Consider the following 22690-nt stretch of genomic DNA (forward strand, 5'->3'; position numbering starts at 1 on the left):
CTGACACTGACTGACACACCGGCTGAATAACACACTGACACTGACTGACACACCGGCTGAATAACACACTGACGCACTGGCTGACTGACACACTGACACTGACTGACACACTGGCTGATTGACATGCTGGCTGACGCACTGTGTCACTGACTCACTGACTGGTTGACTGACACGCTGGCTGAATAACACATTAACACACTGACTGACACACCGGCTGATCAACACATTAACACACTGGCACTGACTGACACACCGGCTGATCAACACATTAACACACTGGCACTGACTGACACAACACATCGCTGGCTTTGAGATTCTAACCCTCAACACAGATGCCAAACAGAGAAGCCAAAGGAAAACAGCAGTAAGAATTTTAAACAAGCTTCCTCCTGTAAGCAAAGAAAGGAACACATGGAGATGCGCTCATGTGATTTTGAAGCTTGGGGATTGGGGTTTTTTTTTTAAATGCATGTATTTTAAAGCACTTTTCTGAACAGCCTTTCTGGCACTTGAGCGGGGCTGATGAAGTGATCGAGCTGCTCTGCATGTGAGAGAGAGGGGGAGAGAGAGGGAGGGAGGGAGGGAGGGAGAGAGAGAGACAGAGCGTCGTGCCTCTGCGCCGAGTCCCGATCCTGCCTGGCCTGACGAGAGGGAGGGAGGGAGGGAGGGAGTGGGAGCAGGGCTGTGCTGCGCTCAGCTCCGAGGGGAGCTGTCCTTCTCCGGTAGTGCTGAAAGTGGACGCCAGCTGCTGCTCTTCGCTCGGCTCGGCGCACGGAGAGAGCAGCGAACGGAGCTGCGGAGAGGGGAGAGAGAGAGAGAGAGAGCGGAGCTCCTCGGACACTCGCTGGGGACCACAGCTCTCCCCCTGCTCTGCTCCGGGATCGGGATCGGATCAGCTGTGCCTCCAGGAGCTCCGGGCTGCGCCCCCATTGTCATTCTGAGGAACTTTCTCTCAAGTTGGGATCTGTCAGAGCTGCGGTCTTCCACCTGCCACCCCCGGAGCGGAGCGAGGGGCGAGAAGCGTCTGGGAGGTTGGGGGGGGGGGGCAGTTGATCCAAGAAGACGGGGAGCCGGTGGATTCGGCGGATCCCAGCCCCTGGGACCCGCCTGCCCCCGTCCCGCCCGCCGCCTTCTCCGGGGGTGGGGATGACGGGCTGTGCCAAGCGCTGCAAGCTGGGGCTGGTGAAGTTCCTGCAGAGCGCGCACAGGCTCATCACCGGCACGCTGAGCAAAGGTAAGCCTGCCTGGGACCTTGAGCTGGGGGGGCTGCAGCTGGAGGAGATGTGGAGGGGGGTCCTGCTTTCTTCCTGGGTCGACTTCTCTAGTCTGCCAGTGTCTGAGGCTTGTGGCACCCGAGCGCGGCTCTGGTGTAGCAGAGGTCAGTGATGGGACTGGGGCTGTGTGAGTGTGTCGGATGAGTGAGCTGGAGGGAAGCCTGAGGCTGTGGCATGTTCCGCTGTGCATAAGGGGCGTCAGCAGGTGCAGACCCCTCTGTGGCGATGCTTGTATCTGTGTTTTGTGTTCTAAACATGCTGTCACGCTAAGATTAGCACGTGCACAGTACAGACACACAGGGACCTGCTGTCCTCACACTGGACCTGATGTACAGACACACAGGGACCTGCTGTCCTCACACTGGACCTGATGTACAGACACACAGGGACCTGCTGTCCTCACACTGGACCTGATGTACAGACACACAGGGACCTGCTGTCCTCACACTGGACCTGATGTACAGACACACAGGGACCTGCTGTCCTCACACTGGACCTGATGTCCTCACACTGGACCTGATGTACAGACACACAGGGACCTGCTGTCCTCACACTGGACCTGCAGTATAGACACACAGGGACCTCCTGTCCTCACACTAGACCTGCATTATAGACACACAGGGACCCGCTGTCCTCACACTGGACCTGATGTACAGACACACAGGACCTGCTGCCCTCACACTGGACCTGCAGTATAGACATACAGGGACTCACTGTCCTCACAATGGACATGCAATATAGACGACACACAGGGACCTCCTGTCCTCACACTGGACCTGCAGTATAGACACATAGGGACCTGCTGTCCTCACACTGGACCTGTTGTACAGACACACAGTAACCTGCTGCCCTCACACTGGGATCCTTGGCACAGACACATGGCGACCAGCTGTTTCCTGAAAGAAGCCAGGCTGTCAGCTTCTATAACAAGGCTTGGCAGTTTGTTCTGTACACCCACAATTCCCAGCAAATCCAAATCCCATCAAAGACAGGGGAATAATGCATAAACATTGGCACTAAAGGTTATAAGTACTAACATTTTCTGGCTCGTTACACTGAGAACCTGTCATGCTGTTTTCTGAACTAAAAGCCCCAGTCATGGGATCTGGAAACTGGATATTACCCACATGTTATCTGCTGGAACTGGAGGTGACAGAGACCGATCAGATGAGATGAAGTCAGCAGCTGTGCAGAAGGAAGGAACACCGGAGTGGCCCCTTGTACTGAGCTTGTTTTGGGAATGTTGAATGCTAACGAAGTGCACACACACTGAGGGAACGAGTCTCTCACGCGAGCGCTGGGCTCGTGCGCCGTGACCTTTGCTGCTGCTCAGGCGCTGTCCTTCAGGACTGACGCCAGGGCACATCAGATAGGTCACAGTGCAGGGCAGGTCAGCTGTGAAAGCAAGGGGCGCTGGGGTGTTCTCCCCTAACTGTGTCCATCTCTCACTGCCTGGCACACACTCTCACACTCTCACACACTCTCACACTCTCACAGACACACTCTCACACACTCTCACACACTCTCACACACTCTCACAGACACACTCTCACACTCTCACACTCTCACACACTCTCACACTCTCACACACTCTCACACACTCACACTCTCACACACTCTCACAGACACACTCTCACACTCTCCCTGACACACACTCTCACACTCTCACACACTCTCACACACTCTCACAGACACACTCACACACTCTCACACACTCACACACTCTCACACTCTCACACTCTCACACACTCTCACAGACACTCTCACACACTCTCACACTCTCACACACTCTCCCTGACACACACTCACACACTCTCACAGACACACTCTCACACACTCACACACTCTCACAGATACACTCTCACACACTCTCACACTCTCCCTGACACACACACTCACACTCTCATACTCTCCCTGACACACTCTCACACTCTCCCTGACACACTCTCACACTCTCACACTCTCCCTGACATACTCTCACACTCTCACAGACACACTGTCACACACTCTCACACTCTCCCTGACACACTCTCACACTCTCACAGACACACTCTCACACACTCTCACACTCTCCCTGACATACTCTCACACTCTCACAGACACACACTCTCACACACTCTCACAGACACATTCACACACTCTCACACTCTCACACTCTCCCTGACACACTCTCACAGACACACTGTCACACACTCTCACACTCTCCCTGACACACTCTCACAGACACACTGTCACATACTCTCACACTCTCACAGACACACTCTCACACACTCACACACTCTCACAGACACACTCTCACACACTCTCACACTCTCCCTGACATACTCTCACACTCTCACAGACACACACTCTCACACACTCTCACAGACACATTCACACACTCTCACACTCTCACACTCTCCCTGACACACTCTCACAGACACACTGTCACACACTCTCACACTCTCCCTGACACACTCTCACAGACACACTGTCACATACTCTCACACTCTCACAGACACACTCTCACACACTCACACACTCTCACAGACACACTGTCACACACTCTCACACTCTCCCTGACACACTCTCACTCTCTCACAGACACACTCTCACACACTCTCACACTCTCACAGACACACACTCTCACACTCTCCCTGACACACTCTCACAAACTCTCACACTCTCACAGACACACTCTCACACTCTCCCTGACACACTCTCACACTCTCACAGGCACTCTCACACACTCCCTGACACACACTCTCACACTCTCCCTGACACACTCTCACAGACACACTGTCACACACTCTCACACTCTCCGTGACATACTCTCACACTCTCACAGACACACTCTCACACTCTCACAGACACACTGTCACACACTGTCGCACACTCACTCTCACACTCTCACACTCTCCATGACATACTCTCACACTCTCACAGACACACTCTCACACTCTCACAGACACACTGTCACACACTGTCGCACACTCACTCTCACACTCTCACACTCTCCCTGACACACTCTCACACACTCTCACACTCTCCCTGACACACTGTCACACACTCTCACACTCTCCCTGACACACTCTCACACTCAATCTCACACTCTCCCTGACACACTCTCACACTCTCACAGACACACTCTCACACTGTCCCTGACACACTCTCACACTCTCACAGACACACTCTCACACACTCTCACACTCTCCCCGACACACTGTCACACACTCACTCTCACACTCAGTTATCTTTTAGCATTTTCCCACTAAACAATGGAAGGTTTTCCTTCCGCTGGCAAGTGTATATACTGTACTTTATTTAGAATAAGTTTCTTTTTAATAAAAGTACAGTTGCAGGCTATGTAAGGGTACACACAGGAGCCTTGGTAAGGAGTGCTGGAGCTGTGCCACCATCTGAGATTTGAACTTGCAACCTCTCAATCACAAGACTGGAGCCCTGAGTGCTGCCCGCAGCCTGGCAGCAGATGTTCCAGACAGAAATACCATGGAAATCCAAGATTCTCCAGCTCCCCAGCCAGCTTGCTCCTTCCGCGTGCCGAGAGCTCCAGCTGCTGTGCAAGGCGCAATGTGGGACAGACACTGCCTTTGCTCTTAGCTCAGTGGGGCAACACACTTCTTCTGGCTGGCCAGCTTGTTCCACACTCCCACACCTCTTAGTGTAAAGAACTGCCTCCGTTCTCTTTGTTTAGAGCTCGTCCCTGTAGTTTGCACAGGTGTCCTCAGGTTGGTATTCCACTGTTTGATCGCCAGTTTTCGGCACGGGCTGGGATCTTGCCACAGTTGTGCACCCTCATGTGTCCGTGAAGCCCCCCAGCCTGCTTCCTCTGCTGCAGGGGCTCCGATCTGCTGACCAGGTCATCCTGCTCAGGAGACACCGCTCTGACGGGCCCTGTCAAGTAAAGAATCATCGATCAATTGATCAATCAGTGCGTTTCTGAGACAGTTGCAGGAATGTACAGGGGGGAGAGTTAGATCCCACACATGCCACACACACCCACTCATCTCACCCTACACCCACACAGTTACACCCACACCCTCCTCACACACCTTCCTGCTGAGAAATCACTCCAGCCTGTTCAGCTCACTCTCTGTAATTAAGGGCAGATTACAGTCTGAGGGTTTTGTCTGCTCAGCACAGTGTTTATGACCCAGTAAGAGATCATGTCCACACTCTGCGCTGCGTCAGACGGCTGCTGGCCCGTCCCACCAGTCAGCTAGGTCCCCAGTGTGCTCCAGTGGGAATGACCAAGCGTCTGTGTCAGACATTCACCTGCAGAGACTGTGCAGCTCCAGACTGCTCTCTGCTACCTTGAGGTTGTTCGTTAGCTGGCAGATCTTTCTCAGCCACTTGCCAGCAGGAAAGACATCGACTTAGAAGCATCAGAGGCAGATAAGCAGAATTTAATAAACCATATAAACCTCTCAGTAAATGAATTATATGATTTATCAATACTGCTTTAAAATACATTAAAATTTAAGATGTTAGCAAGGCTTGTGTATCAAACTCTTGACTGACAGCACTGTAAAGCCTGGAGTGAACCAGGCTGCTGTGCACTGGGAGTGAGACTGACAGCGCTGTAAAGCCTGGAGTGGATCAGACTGCTGTGCACTGGGAGTGAAACTGACAGCGCTGTAAAGCCTGGAGTGGATCAGACTGCTGTGCACTGGGAGTGAGACTGACAGCGCTGTAAAGCCTGGAGTGGATCAGACTGCTGTGCACTGGGAGTGTGACTGACAGCGCTGTAAAGCCTGGAGTGGATCAGACTGCTGTGCACTGGGAGTGTGACTGACAGCACTGTAAAGCCTGGAGTGGATCAGACTGCTGTGCACTGGGAGTTACAGTGAGGTTCTGGGTTCATGAGAGAGGGGAGAGAGCTTTGGAATGAAGAGACGCTGTAATTGTGCGTCTCTGAAAGCATCAGTAAAGGACAGGATGAGGTTTCTGGATCAGTGAGCTGGTGCAGGAGCTGCACAAGCAGAGCAGAGCTTCCTCAGGCCCTTCTAGACAGGAAGTCTTTCAGAAGGCTCTTCAGTGCTGATTTTACACGGCTGCATGTCTCAGTTGTGTTATGCTGGTACTTTCCCTGACGTCTATTGCTGGCTTCTGTAAAACCACAGTGGGAGTAGCCAGTGTGGGATTCCTGCAGAGCTCAACTGCTGCGCAGATACAGTATGCAGTGAAGATAGGTGTTCAGTGTGTCAGAGCAGGGAGGAGGCTGTGTGTTCAGTGTGTCAGAGCAAGGAGGAGGCTGTGTGTTCAGTGTGTCAGAGCACTGAGGCTGTGTGTTCAGTGTGTCAGAGCAGGGAGGAGGTTGTGTGGTCAGTGTGTCAGAGCAAGGAGGAGGCTGTGTGTTCAGTGTGTCAGAGCAGGGAGGAGGCTGTGTGTTCAGTGTGTCCGAGCAGGGAGGAGGCTGTGTGTTCAGTGTGTCAGAGCAAGGAGGAGGCTGTGTGTTCAGTGTGTCAGAGCACTGAGGCTGTGTGTTCAGTGTGTCAGAGCAGGGAGGAGGCTGTGTGGTCAGTGTGTCAGAGCAGGGTGTGTTCAGTGTGTCATAGCACGGAGGCTGTGTGTTCAGTGTGTCAGAGCAGGGGGGAGGCTGTGTGTTCAGTGTGTCAGAGCACTGAGGCTGTGTGTTCAGTGTGTCAGAGCAGGGAGGAGGCTGTGTGTTCAGTGTGTCAGAGCAAGGAGGAGGCTGTGTCTTCAGTGTGTCAGAGCAGGGAGGAGGCTGTGTGTTCAGTGTGTCAGAGCAAGGAGGAGGCTGTGTCTTCAGTGTGTCAGAGCACTGAGGCTGTGTGTTCAGTGTGTCAGAGCAGGGAGGAGGCTGTGTGTTCAGTGTGTCAGAGCAGGGTGTGTTCAGTGTGTCAGAGCACGGAGGCTGTGTGTTCAGTGTGTCAGAGCAGGGGGGAGGCTGTGTGTTCAGTGTGTCAGAGCACTGAGGCTGTGTGTTCAGTGTGTGCAGGGAGGAGGCTATGTGTTCAGTGTGTCAGAGCAAGGAGGAGGCTGTGTGTTCAGTGTGTCAGGGCAGGGTGTGTTCAGTGTCCCTGTGCTCAGTTTTAAACGCTCTTCCCTGTAGTTTCCACTGTGTAATCTGGCTTGTGTTCCACTGTTGATTCTGAAGATCACTGGGTTGACGGTGTCAGCGTCTTTCATTCCGATGAAATCCTGGTATCAATGAACTTTTAACGACCTTTAAATGCCTCCAGTTATCGGTTTTAACAGCTGTTCCCTGTTTCCACTGGTTTGTGTTCAGCTGTTGATTCTGAAGGAGGAGTTCTCTGGGTTAACTGTGTCAGTGTCTTTCATGATTTTAAATATCGTCTCCATTCTCCATTGAATCAGTCGTCACCTACGTTGTTAAAGCCAGAATAGCTGCCATAGAAACCTTTGGGCGGACAGCTGCTGGTGCTTCACAATAAAGTAATCAGCCGGGCCCTAGGGAAAGCACCTTGAGGTGGCAGGCTGGACTGGTCTGATATGTGCTGGGAGATCAGAGGAGCACAACTGACAATATTGTCTCTCAGGCTTGTTTGTGTCTCCCAGAGTCTCTCTCCTCCTCTCTCTGACCTCTACGCCTCTCACTGCCCTCACTGCCCTCACCCCTCCTCTCTCCTCTCCTCTCCCTCCCCTCGCTCGTCCTCCCTGCTCCTCCCACTGCCCTCACCCCTCCTCTCCTCTCCTCTCCCTCCCCTCGCTCGTCCTCCCTGCTCCTCCCACTGCCCTCACCCCTCCTCTCCTCTCCTCTCCCTCCCCTCGCTCGTCCTCCCTGCTCCTCCCACTGCCCTCACCCCTCCTCTCTCCTCTCCCTCCCCTCGCTCGTCCTCCCTGCTCCTCCCACTGCCCTCACCCCTCCTCTCCTCTCCTCTCCCTCCCCTCGCTCGTCCTCCCTGCTCCTCCCACTGCCCTCACCCCTCCTCTGTGCTCCTCCCACTGCCCTCACCCCTCCTCTCTCCTCTCCCTCCCCTCGCTCGTCCTCCCTGCTCCTCCCACTGCCCTCACCCCTCCTCTCCTCTCCTCTCCCTCCCCTCGCTCGTCCTCCCTGCTCCTCCCACTGCCCTCACCCCTCCTCTCTCCTCTCCCTCCCCTCGCACCTCCTCCCTGCTCCTCCCACTGCCCTCACCCCTCCTTTCTCCTCTCCCTCCCCTCACTCCTCCTCCCTGCTCCTCCCACTGCCCTCACCCCTCCTCTCTCCTCTCCCTCCCCTCGCTCCTCCTCCCTGCTCCTCCCACTGCCCTCACCCCTCCTCTCTCCTCTCCTCTCCCTCCCCTCGCTCCTCCTCCCTGCTCCTCCCACTGCCCTCACCCCTCCTCTGTGCTCCTCCCACTGCCCTCACTCCTCCTCTCTCCTCTCCCTCCCCTCGCTCCTCCTCCCTGCTCCTCCCACTGCCCTCACCCCTCCTCTCTCCTCTCCTCTCCCTCCCCTCGCTCCTCCTCCCTGCTCCTCCCACTGCCCTCACCCCTCCTCTCTCCTCTCCCTCCCCTCGCTCCTCCTCCCTGCTCCTCCCACTGCCCTCACCCCTCCTCTCTCCTCTCCTCTCCCTCCCCTCGCTCCTCCTCCCTGCTCCTCCCACTGCCCTCACCCCTCCTTTCTCCTCTCCCTCCCCTCACTCCTCCTCCCTGCTCCTCCCACTGCCCTCACCCCTCCTTTCTCCTCTCCCTCCCCTCGCTCGTCCTCCCTGCTCCTCCCACTGCCCTCACCCCTCCTCTCTCCTCTCCCTCCCCTCGCTCCTCCTCCCTGCTCCTCTCACTGCTCTCACTGCCCTCACCCCTCCTCTGTGCTCCTCTCACTGCTCTCACTGCCCTCACTCCTCCTCTGTGCTCCTCTCACTGCCCTCACCCCTCCTCTGTGCTCCTCTCACTGCCCTCACTCCTCCTCCCTGCTCCTCTCACTGCCTTAACTGCCCTAGCTCCTCCTCCCTGATCCTCTCTCTGCTCCTCTCCCTCCCTTTGCTCCCTCTCTGCACTCTTTCTCTCTCTGCTCCTCTCCCTCTCTGCACTCTTTCTCTCTCTGCTCCTCTCCCTGTCTCTCTGCTTGCTGTCTCCCTGTGTTCTTCTCTCTGGCCCTGCCTCTCTGAGCTGTGCAGGAGTACTATCAGCTCCAGACAGATTGGAACTGACATACTACACACAGACTTTCAGAGCTGCTATTTAATTTTTAAAGCAGCCCTTTCATTCTTATGTAACTGCAGTTTCCCAATATATTTTTAACGCCAGTTTCCCTTTTCTCTCTCCTCCTTGAAGAGAATGAGCCGTTCAGGAGTGTTAACGCTGTGATGCAGAGACGGAGACAGAGTGATGTCTCACAGACAGTATTAGCAGGCTCCTGCGTAGCGAAAGCCACCCCCAGGCCACAGGCTGTACCCCAGAGACGGCGGCTCAGCAGAACCCCTCCGGGCTCCTGAGATGTACCTGTCGTCCCCCTGCTCTTCCCCAGAGAAACAGTCCGTCCCAGAGGTCTGAGTTCAAATATCTTCCAGTCCTTGTTAATCTCCTCCGCGTCTTCTGAAATCCCCTGGAGGAGCCGGAACAGCCGCGTCCCTGACAAGCTCCATTCCTCTTCCTCCCTGCGCCCTTCGACAGGGAGGTCCTGCTTGAGTTACTGCGGAGACCTCAGACTTAGCCAGGAGCACGAGGGGGGGGACAAAGTGCAAGCTTCACTGGGACATATCATTCACCAGCCACGTCCAATCCCAAACAAAATACTGGCAAGTTTGTTTTATTTCTGTAAGGTGCTAACAGCAGGGTTTAGGACTGCGGGCTGGAGGCTGGTGTTAAAGCACAGGAGTGAAATATCTCCCCCTGTGCTGTGTGCACCCTCTACAGCTCGACTTACTCTCTCCCTGAACTGCAGGAGCTTGGACACAGCGCCTGGCTGCTGGTGTAACCTCATTCCTAATTAGGGGCAATCAAAAGGACCCATGTTTCACCTGTGGAGTGAGCTGACTACTACTAATTAGCCAATTAAGACAGGTGTCTCCATCCTCCCTCCGGCAGGAGGTCTCAGCTGGCTCCAGAGTTAGTGTATCAGGCTGTGGTAACTCTCAGGCAGTAGTAACAGGCTGAGGTGTCTTGGTCAGTAGTAACAAAGGAACAGGTAATAGGTTTATTCCATGCTGAAAAGAGAAGAGAGAAAACACAACGTTTCGGCTGTGAAGCCTTCTTCAGGTGTGAGTAGTGACAGGCTGCGGTGTCTCGTCGGTAGTGACGGGCTGTACTGTCTCTGTTGGTAGTGACGGTACTGTCTCGTCGGTAGTGATGGGCTGTACTGTCTCTGTCGGTAGTGACAGTAGTGTTTCATCGGTAGTGACGGGCTGTACTGTCTCATCAGTAGTAAAAGGCTGTAGTGACAGACTGTAGTGTCTGGGTCAGTAGTAACAGACTGTAGTGTCTGGGTCAGTAGTAACAGACTGTAGTGTCTCTGTCAGTAGTGACAGACTGTAGTGTCTCTGTCAGTAGTGACAGGCTGTAGTGTCTGGGTCAGTAGTAACAGACTGTACTGTCTGGGTCGGTAGTGACAGGCAGTACTGTGTCGTCAGTAGTGACGGGCTATAGTGTCTGGGTCGGTAGTGACGGTAGTGTCTCTGTCAGTAGTAACAGACTGTAGTGTCTCTGTCAGTAGTGACAGGCTGTAGTGTCTGGGTCAGTAGTAACAGACTGTAGTGTCTCTGTCAGTAGTGACAGACTGTAGTGTCTCTGTCAGTAGTGACAGGCTGTAGTGTCTGGGTCAGTAGTAACAGACTGTAGTGTCTGTCAGTAGTGACGGGCTGTACTGTCTGGGTTGGTAGTGACGGGCTCCCACTGCCCTCTGCCTGCTGAGCTGTGATGCAGTAATCGCCCCTGGTGGCGCAGTGGATATCATTGCTGCATCACAGGAGTGAGGCCCTGGGTTCAGTCCCAGTGCTGGGTGCTGTCTGTGTGGAGTCTGTGTGTTCTCCCTGTGTTTGTGTGGGTTTCCTCCCTCAGTCCAAAGACATGCTGGTGGGTTAACTGGCTTCTGGGAGAACTGGCCCTGCTGTGAGCGTGTGTGTCTGCCTGCCTGCCTTGTGATGACTGCATGGTCTCTGCCTTGTCTGTTTCTTGCTTGGGATGGGCTCTGGCTTCACTGTGTTGGATAACGTATTTAGAAACCGGAGGGATGGTATATAATGGGATTCAAGGTGATGGTTTAGAGTTGGTGATTGTTCTGTACATACTGTACAGTGAAGAATCTTGGTAGAATAAGATCTCCTTATGTGGACAGTGATTGCTGTCCATGTGCTCAGCCCTCACGAGCCCCCTGCTGGTCTGTAAGAGGCCTGTATTTTGTATGCAGAGTATTGAAGTCCGTGTGGTGTTTGTGTTGAGGTCTGCACTTTGATAGTCTTTTGAACAATGCGGGAAAGCCACGAGGAGGAGATGATCTCGGGGCCTGGTGTCATGGAGTGAAACGCGGGCCTGTGCTGCTCTCTACTGGTCAGAACGAGAATTAACAGCGCTTGTCCACAAGAGCTCAGGGTTTTCTGCAAGCCGAGTCAGGCTTCTCGGAGTGAAATCCTATCTTCGTAGACGAACGTGTCCGTTAATAAGATGATTATTTTGTGTGGTCGCGAGTGTGCTGTGTGTGTACACGGGCGTGGTCCGCCAGAGCGGGGAAAACTGATCTGCTGTAACGCCGGGCCGCTGAGACCGGAGTCGGAGAGCCGCAGACACGGCACCCAGCGCGCAGACCCGCCGGGACCGCGCAGAGACATGCGCCGGGACCGGCAGTCAACAGACACGAGCATGAGGCTGCCCGCGGAGCTCGGGTGACGAGGCATCGCCTTCAAAGAACAGTATTTCATACACTTTAAGTTCAGGTTTATTGTCATGTGCATCTAAAGACAATGAATTGCTTATTTGCGCGTTTTCCTCACGTGACAAATGACATAACAGAGGACCTGAAAGATGACATAACATCGACACAGAAAATGACATAACGCATGACATCACAATTCCTGGAGGCTGGAACAGGGGTAGCAGCTATAACTTTAACCAGGGCTAGGAAGTAGGAAGTTGACGTACAAGGGGCTGGAACTGTTTACAACTGGTTACCGATTCTTAGAGCTGTGAGGAAAGGAGGGCTCTACTTTTGGAAGTGATCATTTCGGTTAAGTAACGATGAAGGAGCGAGTAAAGGTTTATTCCGTGCTTTTCTGCTCCTTTCAGCCTGGAATACACCTTTACTTGTTCCTTTGCAGCCTACGCATGCTGACGCAGCTCCCTACTCGGACTAGGTCACGATGAGCTGGTGAGGCGTGCGAGGAGCGGTGAGGGAGCCTGTGTTGTGACCTCTGAGCGGAGAGCCCAGTTCCCACACGGCTCCACACGGGGGAGCCGCGACTCCAGCTACGCGCGTGTGTGGGACGGCGAAGCGTTGCCCCGGTTACAATTACAATGGCAGTTGCCTTGGCAACGGATGTCTGTTTCGCTGCATGAAATTGCGCAGCGCGCCTCTGCCTGCCTCCTTCTCCCGACCCTCTGTTTACCTTTGAAGGGTTCAGGTGCACGTCCGCATTATGTGATTTAAACAGGTAATGGAGTTGGTATAAATAAGATGAAAAATACAAATATTTATATTCACTTTACCGTACTCACATTCTCGCTCATTCATCTCGTCTTCCATTTTTTTTCTCCAGTCCTCTTTCTCACTGTAATTCATCCTTTCCTCCCTCTCTTTTACTGTCTTCTATCCCTCTCTCATTTCCTTACTCTTTCTTTATAAATCCATATGAAGGCTGCAGCTGACAGTCTGTTCCCCGGTACAGTACAGTACAGCCCCCTGCAGGTCTCCAGTGTGACAGCCTGTTCCCCGGTACAGTACAGTCCAGTCCCCCTGCAGGTCTCCAGTGTGACAGCCTGTTCCCCAGTACAGTACAGTACAGTCCCCCTGCAGGTCTCCAGTGTGACAGCCTGTTCCCCGGTACAGTACAGTACAGTCCCCCTGCAGGTCTCCAGTGTGACAGTCTGTTCCCCGGTACAGTACAGTACAGCCCCCTGCAGGTCTCCAGTGTGACAGTCTGTTCCCAGGTACAGTACAGTACAGCCCCCTGCAGGTCTCCAGTGTGACAGCCTGTTCCCCGGTACAGTACAGTCCAGTCCCCCTGCAGGTCTCCAGTGTGACAGTCTGTTCCCCGGTACAGTACAGTACAGTCCCCCTGCAGGTCTCCAGTGTGACAGCCTGTTCCCCGGTACAGTACAGTACAGTCCCCCTACAGGTCTCCAGTGTGACAGCCTGTTCCCCGGTACAGTACAGTACAGTCCCCCTGCAGGTCTCCAGTGTGACAGTCTGTTCCCCGGTACAGTACAGTCCAGTCCCCCTGCAGGTCTCCAGTGTGACAGCCTGTTCCCCGGTACAGTACAGTCCAGTCCCCCTGCAGGTCTCCAGTGTGACAGTCTGTTCCCCGGTACAGTACAGTCCAGTCCCCCTGCAGGTCTCCAGTGTGACAGCCTGTTCCCCGGTACAGTACAGTACAGTCCCCCTGCAGGTCTCCAGTGTGACAGCCTGTTCCCCGGTACAGTACAGTACAGTCCCCCTGCAGGTCTCCAGTGTGACAGTCTGTTCCCAGGTACAGTACAGTACAGCCCCCTGCAGGTCTCCAGTGTGACAGCCTGTTCCCCGGTACAGTACAGTCCAGTCCCCCTGCAGGTCTCCAGTGTGACAGTCTGTTCCCCGGTACAGTACAGTACAGTCCCCCTGCAGGTCTCCAGTGTGACAGCCTGTTCCCCGGTACAGTACAGTACAGTCCCCCTACAGGTCTCCAGTGTGACAGCCTGTTCCCCGGTACAGTACAGTACAGTCCCCCTGCAGGTCTCCAGTGTGACAGTCTGTTCCCCGGTACAGTACAGTACAGTCCCCCTGCAGGTCTCCAGTGTGACAGCCTGTTCCCCGGTACAGTCCAGTCCCCCTACAGGTCTCCAGTGTGACAGTCTGTTCCCCAGTACAGTACAGTACAGCCCCCTGCAGGTCTCCAGTGTGACAGTCTGTTCCCCGGTACAGTACAGTACAGCCCCCTGCAGGTCTCCAGTGTGACAGTCTGTTCCCAGGTACAGTACAGTACAGCCCCCTGCAGGTCTCCAGTGTGACAGCCTGTTCCCCGGTACAGTACAGTCCAGTCCCCCTGCAGGTCTCCAGTGTGACAGTCTGTTCCCCGGTACAGTACAGTACAGTCCCCCTGCAGGTCTCCAGTGTGACAGCCTGTTCCCCGGTACAGTACAGTCCAGTCCCCCTGCAGGTCTCCAGTGTGACAGTCTGTTCCCCGGTACAGTACAGTACAGTCCCCCTGCAGGTCTCCAGTGTGACAGCCTGTTCCCCGGTACAGTACAGTACAGTCCCCCTGCAGGTCTCCAGTGTGACAGTCTGTTCCCCGGTACAGTACAGTACAGTCCCCCTGCAGGTCTCCAGTGTGACAGCCTGTTCCCCGGTACAGTCCAGTCCCCCTACAGGTCTCCAGTGTGACAGTCTGTTCCCCAGTACAGTACAGTACAGCCCCCTGCAGGTCTCCAGTGTGACAGTCTGTTCCCCGGTACAGTACAGTACAGCCCCCTGCAGGTCTCCAGTGTGACAGTCTGTTCCCAGGTACAGTACAGTACAGCCCCCTGCAGGTCTCCAGTGTGACAGCCTGTTCCCCGGTACAGTACAGTCCAGTCCCCCTGCAGGTCTCCAGTGTGACAGTCTGTTCCCCGGTACAGTACAGTCCAGTCCCCCTGCAGGTCTCCAGTGTGACAGTCTGTTCCCCGGTACAGTACAGTCCAGTCCCCCTGCAGGTCTCCAGTGTGACAGCCTGTTCCCCGGTACAGTACAGTCCAGTCCCCCTGCAGGTCTCCAGTGTGACAGTCTGTTCCCCGGTACAGTACAGTCCAGTCCCCCTGCAGGTCTCCAGTGTGACAGCCTGTTCCCCGGTACAGTACAGTACAGTCCCCCTGCAGGTCTCCAGTGTGACAGCCTGTTCCCCGGTACAGTACAGTACAGTCCCCCTGCAGGTCTCCAGTGTGACAGTCTGTTCCCAGGTACAGTACAGTACAGCCCCCTGCAGGTCTCCAGTGTGACAGCCTGTTCCCCGGTACAGTACAGTCCAGTCCCCCTGCAGGTCTCCAGTGTGACAGTCTGTTCCCCGGTACAGTACAGTACAGTCCCCCTGCAGGTCTCCAGTGTGACAGCCTGTTCCCCGGTACAGTACAGTACAGTCCCCCTACAGGTCTCCAGTGTGACAGCCTGTTCCCCGGTACAGTACAGTACAGTCCCCCTGCAGGTCTCCAGTGTGACAGTCTGTTCCCCGGTACAGTACAGTACAGTCCCCCTGCAGGTCTCCAGTGTGACAGCCTGTTCCCCGGTACAGTCCAGTCCCCCTACAGGTCTCCAGTGTGACAGTCTGTTCCCCAGTACAGTACAGTACAGCCCCCTGCAGGTCTCCAGTGTGACAGTCTGTTCCCCGGTACAGTACAGTACAGCCCCCTGCAGGTCTCCAGTGTGACAGTCTGTTCCCAGGTACAGTACAGTACAGCCCCCTGCAGGTCTCCAGTGTGACAGCCTGTTCCCCGGTACAGTACAGTCCAGTCCCCCTGCAGGTCTCCAGTGTGACAGTCTGTTCCCCGGTACAGTACAGTACAGTCCCCCTGCAGGTCTCCAGTGTGACAGCCTGTTCCCCGGTACAGTACAGTACAGTCCCCCTGCAGGTCTCCAGTGTGACAGCCTGTTCCCCGGTACAGTACAGTACAGTCCCCCTGCAGGTCTCCAGTGTGACAGTCTGTTCCCCGGTACAGTACAGTCCAGTCCCCCTGCAGGTCTCCAGTGTGACAGTCTGTTCCCCGGTACAGTACAGTCCAGTCCCCCTGCAGGTCTCCAGTGTGACAGTCTGTTCCCCGGTACAGTACAGTACAGTCCCCCTGCAGGTCTCCAGTGTGACAGTCTGTTCCCCGGTACAGTACAGTACAGTCCCCCTGCAGGTCTCCAGTGTGACAGTCTGTTCCCCGGTACAGTACAGTACAGCCCCCTGCAGGTCTCCAGTGTGACAGCCTGTTCCCCAGTACAGTACAGTACAGTCCCCCTGCAGGTCTCCAGTGTGACAGTCTGTTCCCCAGTACAGTACAGTCCAGTCCCCCTGCAGGTCTCCAGTGTGACACCGGCCTCAAGTCCTGGCTTTCTGCTGGTTTTAGAGGCACCTTCACATCTTTAACATTAAATATCATCCAAGTCATTAAAGTCCAGGATGGAGAGACAACAGAGACTAGTGGCAGACACCAACACCTGTTACAGACCACTTCTCTCAGACGTGGGCGCAGGCTCCTGTATGAAAAGGCCGGGCTGGGTGCCTAGCCAAGGTGACGTGACGTCAATGGGTGACTTCAACTTCCCAGACAGAAAGTGGGCCTGCTGTGGGGAATAAGGGGACGGAGGGTCGTGCTGTCAACGTGAGTCCTGCCTGTAGACCTGACCTTTTCAAACATGCAGGAGAGAATCACCCGATCAGGTGTGCTGAAACACAGGGGAGTTGTGCCCGTGTTCATGTGGAAACCCTTGAGGTATACAGCCAGAGTGGAACTAGGGTTTGTAACTTCAGGGAAGCAGACTGTGGAAGAAGGATACTGGGGGAGGAGACCAGGTCCGTGGAAGAAGGGTGATTCAGAAATGGGGTGCTAAGGGCTCAGCCCAGTTTCAGCCCTGAGCCAGTGAAGTTCACATCCAGGGAAACAGGTGGACTGATGGATAAGTAAAGGCAAGAGAAAGAGGAGAGCTGAGCACAGGCTGTGCGTGTCAGGGCTCAGAGGTGGAGAGAGGCTCAGCTGAAAAGAGACATTACAATTACTAAGAGGGAGGCAGCAAAGGATATTGCACGGGGAGCTTAAAATAACACTCCACGTCTCACAGCAGTCTCTCAACAGTAAAAGCAGGAGTAAATAGTTTCCGAGATGGCAGCAGACTCATAAGATAGTGAATCTGGGGTGAACTTGCTAAGGGAATACTGTCACTGAGGGGCCCACAGGGGCAGGGCAGCTGAAGGCCAGTAGCTCATGAGGTCCTGGTGGGGTTTTCCCAGTCACACAGGAGGAGATAGGGGTGGTGTTCTCACTTCCACGGGGAGCACAGCTTCCAGAATGGAGACCTGTTCACCACTGTCTGCCTGTGTGTCAGTCAGTCTGTCTGCCTGTGTGTCCGTCTGTCTGTTGGGGTGTCGGTCTGTCGGGGTGTCAGTCGGTCTGTCGGGGTCTCAGTCAGTCTGTCGGGGTGTCAGTCTGTCAGCCTGTGTGTCAGTCTGTCTGTCAGGGTGTCAGTCTGTCAGCCTGTGTGCCAGTAGGTCTGTCAGGGTGTCAGTCTGTCAGGGTGTCAGTCTGTCAGCCTGTGTGCCAGTCGGTCGGTCGGGGTGTCAGTCTGTCAGCCTGTGTGCCAGTCAGTCGGTCGGGGTGTCAGTCTGTCAGCCTGTGTGCCAGTCGGTCGGTCGGGGTGTCAGTCTGTCAGCCTGTGTGCCAGTCGGTCGGTCGGGGTGTCAGTCTGTCAGCCTGTGTGCCAGTCGGTCTGTCGGGGTGGCAGTCTGTCAGCCTGTGTGTCAGTCAGTGCTCCAGACTCTTGGCTGTACTCTGCTTGGGGTGATGTGATGTGTGCACTTGAATTATTTGTGTAGCTCTGTATTATTCATCCAGCACTCTCCCTCTCCACACAGAGAGTGGTTTTATTGCAGCAACACAGTCTGGGTGCTGCCTGAAACTGGGATTAAGATAGACAGGTGAACTGGAGGTAGAGAGAGTGACTGTGGCCTGGAGAGTTGGCCTTTAGGAAAAATCAGACCTTGTTCTAGAGGCTGAATGGCCCAGAACTCAGTCAGCTATGAGTAACGGCTGACAACAGTGTCGGTGTCTAAATCAATCAGGCAGAATTGTTATTTGATTTAACCATTATCTGACTATTCAGGGTGTCAGTGTCAGGTGTCAGTACAGGATACAGTGTGATGGTGATCATAAAAAAAGCAGTTGTAGTCTTCCCCAGCACCCTGACTCCGCCCAGGCCCCACCCCTCGCCATCCTGGCCCCTCCCTCACAGCAGACACGCCCCCTGGTTGCTCACAGTACTCCTTGGCTGGGTCTGGAGAGAGGAATGAAGCAGAGAGAGGGGGAGGAGACAAGTACTCAGGGTTTGAACATTCTTCCCCCAGATGACTAATCTAATCCCAGAATTCCAAAATAGGTCCCAATCCTGCTGGGGAAAGAAACTCAATAGAGCTGCAGCCTAGTGTGTGATCTCCCGTCACAGCCTGAGAAACAGACATTGAGACTCGGAATATGTGTAAATGTTTAGTAATTGTTATTGCTTTGGCAACATTGTACTTCATCAATCACGCCAATAAAGCTCTTTCATTTCGAGGTTTGGCGGAGGAGAGGGAGAGAGAGAGGGAGGAGAGGGGAGAACAGAGTGTGTGTCACGTTGCATCGAGGGCTGGGCTGATACCCTCCTCTCTCCTCTCCCTCTCGCTGTGCGTGTGTGTGTCTCAGCTCAGCTTGCTTGCTGGAGTCCCTCTCTCATCACAGTGAGCAGCCTGCACCCCTGCACTGCCCACGAGAGAGTCAGAGAGAGGGAAAGGAGACAGGGACAGAGAGAGGACAGCACACAGACTCCGAGAGGAGACAGAGAGAGGACAGCACACAGACTCCGAGAGAGACAGGGACAGAGAGAGGACAGCACACAGACTCCGACAGGAGACAGAGAGAGGACAGCACACAGACTCCGACAGGAGACAGAGAGAGGACAGCACACAGACTCCGAGAGAGACAGGGACAGAGAGAGGACAGCACACAGACTCCGACAGGAGACAGAGAGAGGACAGCACACAGACTCTGAGAGGAGACAGGGACAGAGAGAGGACAGCACACAGACTCCGAGAGGAGACAGAGAGAGGACAGCACACAGACTCCGAGAGAGACAGGGACAGAGAGAGGACAGCACACAGACTCCGAGAGGGGACAGAGAGAGGACAGCACACAGACTCCGAGAGAGACAGGGACAGAGAGAGGACAGCACACAGACTCCGAGAGGAGACAGAGAGAGGACAGCACACAGACTCTGAGAGGAGACAGGGACAGAGAGAGGACAGCACACAGACTCCGAGAGGAGACAAAGAGAGGACAGCACACAGACTCTGAGAGGAGACAGGGACAGAGAGAGGACAGCACACAGACTCCGAGAGGGGACAGAGAGAGGACAGCACACAGACTCCGAGAGAGACAGGGACAGAGAGAGGACAGCACACAGACTCCGAGAGGAGACAGAGGAAGAAGAGGACAGCTCCTCAGCTGTCAGAGTGGTGCCCTCACACTGCTGCCCTCAAAGATCTGGAGATGGGGATTGTCATGGGAACCTTCTCCTTGCAGACCAAGCAAGTGAGCTATCGCAAAGGTACACCCCCACACCCCAGCCCACCCATGTGAGTTCTGGAGCGGGAGATTGTGTGCGGGGGCTCTTTGTACTGTGTGTGTGTCTTTTTGTCTGTGAGCAAGAGCAATGTTTTTGCCTGTGTGAGAATTTAAAGCTGAAAATCTATGATCTATGTCAATGTACTCAAAATACTTTCAAAAGTTTTGAAATTGCCGATATCTGATATGGGATTCTGTGCCACAAACCTAATGCTGGTAGAATCTAGAGTGGATCAGACTGCTGTGCACTGGAAATGTGACTGACAGCACTGTAAAGCCTGGAGTGGATCAGACTGCTGTGCACTGGGAGTCAAACTGACAGCACTGTAAAGCCTGGAGTGGATCAGTCTGCTGTGCACTGGGAGTGTGACTGACAGCACTGTAAAGCCTGGAGTGGATCAGTCTGCTGTGCACTGGGAGTGTGACTGACAGCACTTTAAAGCCTGGAATAGATCAGACTGCTGTGCACTAGGAGTGTGACTGACAGCACTGTAAAGCCTGGAGTGGATCAGACTGCTGTGCACTGGGAGTGTGACTGACAGCACTGTAAAGCCTGGAGTGGATCAGACTGCTGTGCACTGGGAGTCAGACTCACAGCACTGTAAAGCCTGGAGTGGATCAGTCTGCTGTGCACTGGGAGTGAGACTGACAGCGCTGTAAAGCCTGGAGTGGATCAGACTGCTGTGCACTGGGAGTGAGACTGACAGCGCTGTAAAGCCTGGAGTGGATCAGACTGCTGTGCACTGGGAGTGTGACTGACAGCACTGTAACCCTGGAGTAGATCAGACTGCTGTGCACTAGGAGTGTGACTGACAGCAGTGTAAAGCCTGGAGTGGATCAGACTGCTGTGCACTGGGAGTGAGACTGACAGCGCTGTAAAGCCTGGAGTGGATCAGACTGCTGTGCACTGGGAGTGTAACTGACAGCACTGTAACCCTGGAGTAGATCAGACTGCTGTGCACTAGGAGTGTGACTGACAGCACTGTAAAGCCTGGAGTGGATCAGACTGCTGTGCACTGGGACTGAGACTGACAGCACTGTAAAGCCTGGAGTGGATCAGACTGCTGTGCACTGGGAGTGTGACTCACAGCACTGTAAAGCCTGGAGTGGATCAGACTGCTGTGCACTGGGACTGTGACTGACAGCACTGTAAAGCCTGGAGTGGATCAGTCTGCTATGCACTGGGAGTGTGATTGACAGCACTGTAAAGCCTGGAGTAGATCAGACTGCTGTGCACTGGGAGTGTGACTGACAGCACTGTAAAGCCTGGAGTGGATCAGACTGCTGTGCACTGGGAGTGTGACTGACAGCACTGTAAAGCCTGGAGTGGATCAGACTGCTGTGCACTGGGAGTGTGACTGACAGCACTGTAAAGCCTGGAGTGGATCAGTCTGCTGTGCACTGGGACTGTGACTGACAGCACTGTAAAGCCTGGAGTGGATCAGACTGCTGTGCACTGGGAGTGTGACTGACAGCACTGTAAAGCCTGGAGTGGATCAGACTGCTGTGCACTGGGAGTGTGACTGACAGCACTGTAAAGCCTGGAGTGGATCAGACTGCTGTGCACTGGGAGTCTCTTTGAATTTGAGAATAAATAAGAGGTAGAGAGAAGGGAAGCGAGTTATCAATGGGGGAGAGAGACACATGTCTCGGTTCAGACATGCCTGATAGCCGCTGTATAGCCTCAATAGCTGTGAAATAGTTCTAATGCAATACTCTACCCTGCTCCTCTCCCCCTGCTCCTCTCCCTCTCCCCCTTCACCCCTCACCCTGCTCCTCTCCCCCTCTCCCTGGCCCTGGGGGAGACTCAGGAAGGGAGCAGTGGGGGAATGAGGCAGTGAAGGAGCAGGAGAGGCTGGGGGAGGGAGCATCAGTGTGTTGTGAAATTGCAGTGGAGGGAGTCTTTGCTTAGTCACCCCTGCCCGACTCCACTGCTCTTCAGCCTGGAGGAACAGCGAGGAAGAGCAACAGTCTCCCGCAGAAATCTCACTGCTCTCACGCAGCCCAGAGGTCCTGCTCCCTCTCTCTCTCAGTGTGACAGCACCAGAGCACAGCCGGGAGAGCCTCTCTCTCCCACACAGAACAGGGGGACTCAGACAGCAACCCCTGACACACTGGGGCGAGCAGGCAGGACAGCACTGGCGCCTCCCCCCCAGCCACCAGCACTCAACCTGGGACCTGCCCTGGTGCAGCAGTGCACCCCCTGCTGGAGAGAATAAGTAAAATCCCCAGTGAAGTGGACAGCTCTTTCGGCAGCTGGGACACCCCGGCTCTGGACGCAGAGTCACAGAGGGGAGACTGAGACCCACAGGGGTACCACTCTTCCCAGCAGCACCCTGAAGATGAAGGGGTGTCTGAGTGTCCAGAGCACTCCACAGTGAGCTCTTCAGAGCTCTAAACGCCCCCTCCTGTCCTCTCCCATCCTCTGCTCCTCTTCCTCTCCTGTCTCCCTTCCTCTCCTGCCCCCTCTTCTCCTTTCTCCCCTTCCTCTCTGCTTTCGCCATCTTCTCCTCTCCTTCTCTTCTTCCTCTTTCTCTCCATCCCCCCTCCTCTCCTCTACCTCTCTCTCCTCCCCACTCTCGGCATCGGTCCAGACTCATCTCTCTCTGTCACGCCCCCCTCTTTGCCAGAGCCTCACATTACAATAACAACATCTTCACTCAGCCGATCTCCCAGCCGCTGCAGGGTTTAATAACCAGCCTGCCTGCCCACAGGCACAGAGCTCACAGCGCTCAGCACTGCGGGCGAGAGGGAGGGGAGAGCAGGGAGAGACATGGCATTGTAGGAACATGGTGCCTTCGTCATCTGGTGCATCATTCCTTATTTCCCAAGACTGGTTTTGTAGCTCTGCTCTCTTTCAGCTGAGCTCTCCTCCATCTCTGCTCTCCTCCATCTCTGCTCTCCTCCAGCTGTGCTATATCCTCCAGTTGTGCTCTCTTCCAGCTGTGCTATATCCTCCAGCAGTGCTCTTTTCCAGCTGTGCTATATCCTCCAGTTGTG

General features: G+C 54.6%; 1 protein-coding gene across 1 annotated transcript in view; it reads left to right on the top strand.

The window, feature by feature from the left end:
* The first annotated feature begins 679 nt into the window (after window positions 1-679).
* The window catches only part of LOC148821100 (A-type potassium channel modulatory protein KCNIP1), a 50788-nt gene continuing 28777 nt past the window's right edge, over window positions 680-22690 (top strand). The window contains exon 1 of the mRNA XM_088932210.1: window positions 680-1234. Coding sequence (XP_088788336.1) covers window positions 1147-1234 — 88 coding nt within the window. The 5' untranslated portion in view covers window positions 680-1146. The remainder of the gene's footprint in view (window positions 1235-22690) is intronic.

This window comes from Atractosteus spatula, chromosome 14, assembly GCF_055471065.1.
Source record: "Atractosteus spatula isolate fAtrSpa1 chromosome 14, fAtrSpa1.hap1, whole genome shotgun sequence".
In the NCBI taxonomy this organism is placed as follows: domain Eukaryota; kingdom Metazoa; phylum Chordata; class Actinopteri; order Semionotiformes; family Lepisosteidae; genus Atractosteus; species Atractosteus spatula.